The sequence below is a fragment of the Octopus sinensis genome, unplaced genomic scaffold, assembly GCF_006345805.1.
Source record: "Octopus sinensis unplaced genomic scaffold, ASM634580v1 Contig04023, whole genome shotgun sequence".
Lineage (NCBI taxonomy): Eukaryota > Metazoa > Mollusca > Cephalopoda > Octopoda > Octopodidae > Octopus > Octopus sinensis.
Genome location: NW_021827076.1, coordinates 1 through 4559, shown reverse-complemented (window position 1 = coordinate 4559; position 4559 = coordinate 1). Strand labels below are relative to the sequence as shown.

Genomic DNA, 4559 nt, shown 5'->3' with positions numbered 1-4559 from the left:
AAGCACTTTCAAATTTTTTCAAACCCTAACCCCAACCTTTACCCTAACCTTTACCCTAACCCCAACCTTTACCCTAACCTTTACCCTAACCCCAACCTTTACCCTAACCTTTACCCTAACCCTAACCCCAACCTTTACCCTAACCTTTACCCTAACCCCAACCTTTACCCTAACCCCAACCTTTACCCTAACCTTTACCCTAACCCTAACCCCAACCTTTACCCTAACCTTTACCCTAACCCCAACCTTTACCCTAACCTTTACCCTAACCCTAACCCCAACCTTTACCCCAACCTTTACCCTAACCTTTACCCTAACCCCAACCTTTACCCTAACCTTTACCCTAACCCTAATCTTTACCTTAGCCCTAACCCCGACAATAAACAGCATGCTTAATTTATTGTTTTTTAATTTTAATGGTTAAGCATTGAAAAAATAAAAATCCATAATATTATTAATTTTTAAATTAATAAGTAAATATATTTCAATCGTCTAAATATTTTTAATTGAAATTTTAGAAATTTAGAGCAATGGTAACGCGTGGGGCATGGTAACGCGTGGGGCATGTGACATAATAAGACGGTCCATGCAACTACAAAGCATAGACCATTCAGCATTTTTATGAATTATGGAAGTGATTTTCTGCCAAATACAATGGAATGGAATGGAAAGTTTTATTGTAAGTAAAACAGAGACTAAGTAAAAAGGTTGGACGAGGTTAAACGAGACGACTGCGAAGACAGTCGAGCTCTGCCGAGATTCGTCCTAAGGGAATATATGAGCCGGGTTTTTGAAGAGTCACTCTCTGATTGAATTTCAGACGCGATCCACGAAAAGATCGGTCACCTGAGACCGCCGACGAAAAGTTCGGATGGAATCAAGGATGACTTTCTCGATTAGTGGAGATTTCTCCTCTGCCCAGTTGGGTAGCGGGGCGCGTAGATCGGCGTAGACTTATTTCTCCATTTCAGGTCAAGGGAGCAGTATCCTGGCAATTCGAAGCATTGACCTTCTTTCAGCTTAGACTCGTTGACGACGATTAAGTCAGGATGGCCGCTGTTTACCATCTCAACGAAGTCGAGGTGCCGTCTCTTGACAGATCGGGCATTCACAGCGATGATTTTTAGTGGCGTGGTCATTTTGCTGACGAGCTCCTCTCTGATAGGAGCTCTACTAGCTTCTTGGGTTTGACTCCCAGTTTCAGCAGTGCGTCGACACAGCGTTGGTAAAATTCCAACAGAGCATCCTTGTTTTGAGAGTCTACCTTCGCCTGCGTTTTGGCCTGCTGAGTACCGTTCCTTATTGGGCTGACGGGCCTCGGTTTCATAGCCTCGGCGACAGGGGCCTGCATGCTCTGCGCACCACCTCAACGACTTGCGTCGTCTGGGTATGGGCGTCCGCCACACACGGGGTTATTAGCGGCCGTACTTTCCAGATAGGCGTGACCGGCTTAGCTTTTACCATTACCATGCGGGTTGGGTTAGGAGACCGAGGCATTGCTTCTGCGCGGGCGGCCCATTTAGCTGCTGTTGCAGCTTTGGCCGTAGGGCATCCACCATACGATGCGAGGTGGCCGGGGCGGTCACAATTGATACAATGCCGACCGCAGGGCTCCACTAGACTTTGTTTGCTGCCTGGGCATTCCCTTCGGTCGTGGTCCTTGCCGCAGTATAAGCACCGGGCTTTTTCTTGACAGTTACGGGACAGGTGTCCGAATCTCTGACAATGGAAACATCGGACGACAGGAGGTCTGAACCATTCACAGGTGATAAGGCAGAAACCAGCTGTGATTCCGGTGCGGATCAAAGAAGTAGCTTCAGCTCGTGAGTCAAGCGTCAGCTTAGCAACTGGGATGTTGAGACCATCTCGCGTGAATCGCTCGAGAACGAACACCGAACTGAGGGTTTCCTTCAGGTGCAGCTCTAGGTCCCGATTGGAGATCCATCGCGGAATCCCCTTAGGACTAGTGCTGACTTTTGCGGAGTAACTAAGGCAAGTTTATGGCCGCCTTCGCCAACGGGTTCAATCTTGCAAGCTCAGCCGAGAATGCATCAGCATCTCGGGGCTCCTGAACTCAAGAGTGAAGGAGCCTGAGCGTTGTAATGTAATCCGTGCTTTGGAGGCTGTGATCCGGCCAAATACAAAACAGCTTGAAGGTCTAATGGCTTTTGACGCTGAAGATGAAAACGCGGAAATTTGTTATCAAGCAAACTCGGATAATATTTCATCTGAAAATTGTGAATCTGTTTTGAAAAACATCACAAAATGCATATTCATTGATTCCACGAAACAAATTTACAGCATTCAGGTTTGTTTTTGACAACATAGTTATCCTCTTCTTGACATTCTCCAATATGGAGTCCATAACTTTATTCTTGAGAACATTACTTCCGCCATCTTCAAGTACACCCAAGTAGCGATATCCGTTGATTCCATCGACAGTCTCACAGCATGATAAAGATTCCACATTAGATGCTGATTTTTCGGAATTCATCTCTAGGCCGACACTTTCAAAAAATCCATTAACAGCCTCCATCATTTTGACTAACACATCTTCTTTGAGGGCAACTATTTTCAGATCGTCAATAAAGAAGAAATGATTGGTGGAGTATGTCAACATATTGGGATCTTCCCGACTAATTTCGAGTTTGGGAAACATGGAGTTAAGCATCCTGCTTAGGGGATCCATCGCCATAACGAATAGCAGCGGGGACAATGAATCTCCTTGGAGTATTCCCCGGCTTAACTTTACTTTCCCAATTCTTTTCCCATCGATATGTAAGTTTACTGTCCACTTCTTGACTATGTTTTTTACAAAGCTGACAATCCAATGTGGTATTCCAGAGCAATCCAATACGTGGAACAAGAACTCGTGATCAACTGAGTCAAATGCCTTCTTCACATCGACCCAAGCAGAATAGAGGCCATTTCCATACTCTTTATTTAAGCATTGGTTAATGAGGGCTTGCTCTTTGGCGCCTTGACATTGCTTCCTCGTCCCAAGCTGATTATCTGAGATTAAGCCAAATGCCTCGATGAAATCGGCCAGTTTGGCATTAACACATTTGGTGACAAGATACAACAAAATATAAAATTATCGAAGAAAATAATTACAACTATTCTTTAGAAGATGAAAATGGAAATGTCCATAAAAATATTAATATTTCTAGAATAAAAAAGTTTAACTAAATTTTAAAATTCTCTAAGTGAAGAGATACCGCGGCCGTAGGCCGCATAGGGGACTAGTTGAATTTTTATATCAAACCTTGTGGGTTAGAATAGTTTTTTATTGACAGTTATTTTAAGATTTGAATTTTTAAAATATTTAGGTTTAAAATCATTAAATAAAGATATAATGTTTTTTTAATATTTTACACAAAAATCAAATAAAATTACTTATTTAAAATTTAAAAAGCACTTTTGAAGGGTATGTTGGTTTTGTGAGCAATGATAAAATCAGAAACAGCTTAAGAAATTATTTAAACATGGTTTAATTTATTGTATAACTATTTTCAGGATAAAATAAAACGATTTATACAATTTTTTGTGTGGTCCTTCCAAAAACCGGGTCCGCTCTAAAACCGGTGACATTTATTATACTTTATAATTCATAAAAATTATAAAATTAATTGACATATTAACAATCAATTACAATCAACTTGTTAATACGTTTCTGTTATTCGTTTTCTTGTGGTCCTTTATGGAATTTTGTATTAATAAAAATTAAATTTTTACATATTTTTATTCATTATTATGAACATATTTTCTTTTTATTTTTCTATTTGCTGTTTATTTCTCATTATTCATTATTAGTATGTTTATTGGTTTCTCAAGTCTTTTCTTATACCAAGGAAGTCGATTTGAAGTCATTTATAAATACTGATAAACATTATTAACAGTGATTAGTGGATTTTCTTATTTGGTTTTTTTTAAAATAACCAATCTATACGTGGCTGATCACATTTGAGGGACTAACATCAATTTTTTTCAAATCGTTTTTATTTTCTCACAATTATTAACATAATTTTACAAAAATATATGTGCTGAGGCCCATAATTCGTTACAAGCAATATAAGTATGTCTAATTTTAGAGACCCCATTCATGTCTATAAAATTAATTTAGAGGTGAATACATTTTATGATTGTTTTGTTGTTCTTCGGGAGTCGGTTGTTTATGTGAATCCCTTCCCCGGGCGAATGCACACGATAGTTGTTTCAAAACACTTTTATCTCCTTTTTGTATGCTGCGTATTCCAAAGTTTGTGCACCACGGTTGAGAATTACTGAATCCAAACAGTTGTGGACGAGTCCAATGGCCGAGTCCATTTAGAGCAGGGTTGTTAGATTTAAATCATTTGATTTTAATCAACAAAAAAATCAATGATTTAAATCATTAAAAAAAATCAAAAAAATCAAAAAAATCATTTAAATTTTTTTAAATGTCTGGAAGAAAGCGTGATTCTTTGTGGGCTTATTTTGATAAACGTATTATTCCTGGAAAGACCGGAAGCCGTGCCAGATGTCGTAATTGTGGGAAGGACATACAAGGTCTTGTATCT

The 4559-nt window shown here is 39.5% G+C and overlaps 1 protein-coding gene across 1 annotated transcript; it reads right to left on the bottom strand.

Moving 5' to 3' along the window:
- Nucleotides 1-2224: 2224 nt before the first annotated feature.
- LOC115227503 lies at nucleotides 2225-2695 on the bottom strand. Its single transcript, XM_029798308.1, has one exon. The coding sequence runs from the start codon at nucleotides 2693-2695 to the stop codon at nucleotides 2225-2227; it is 471 nt and encodes a 156-aa protein (XP_029654168.1).
- Between the last annotated feature and the right edge of the window lie 1864 nt (nucleotides 2696-4559).

Coding starts and splice junctions, on each gene's coding strand:
- LOC115227503 (XM_029798308.1), bottom strand. CDS start 2,695: ATGGCGATGGATCCCCTAAGCAGGATGCTTAACTCCATGTTTCCCAAA.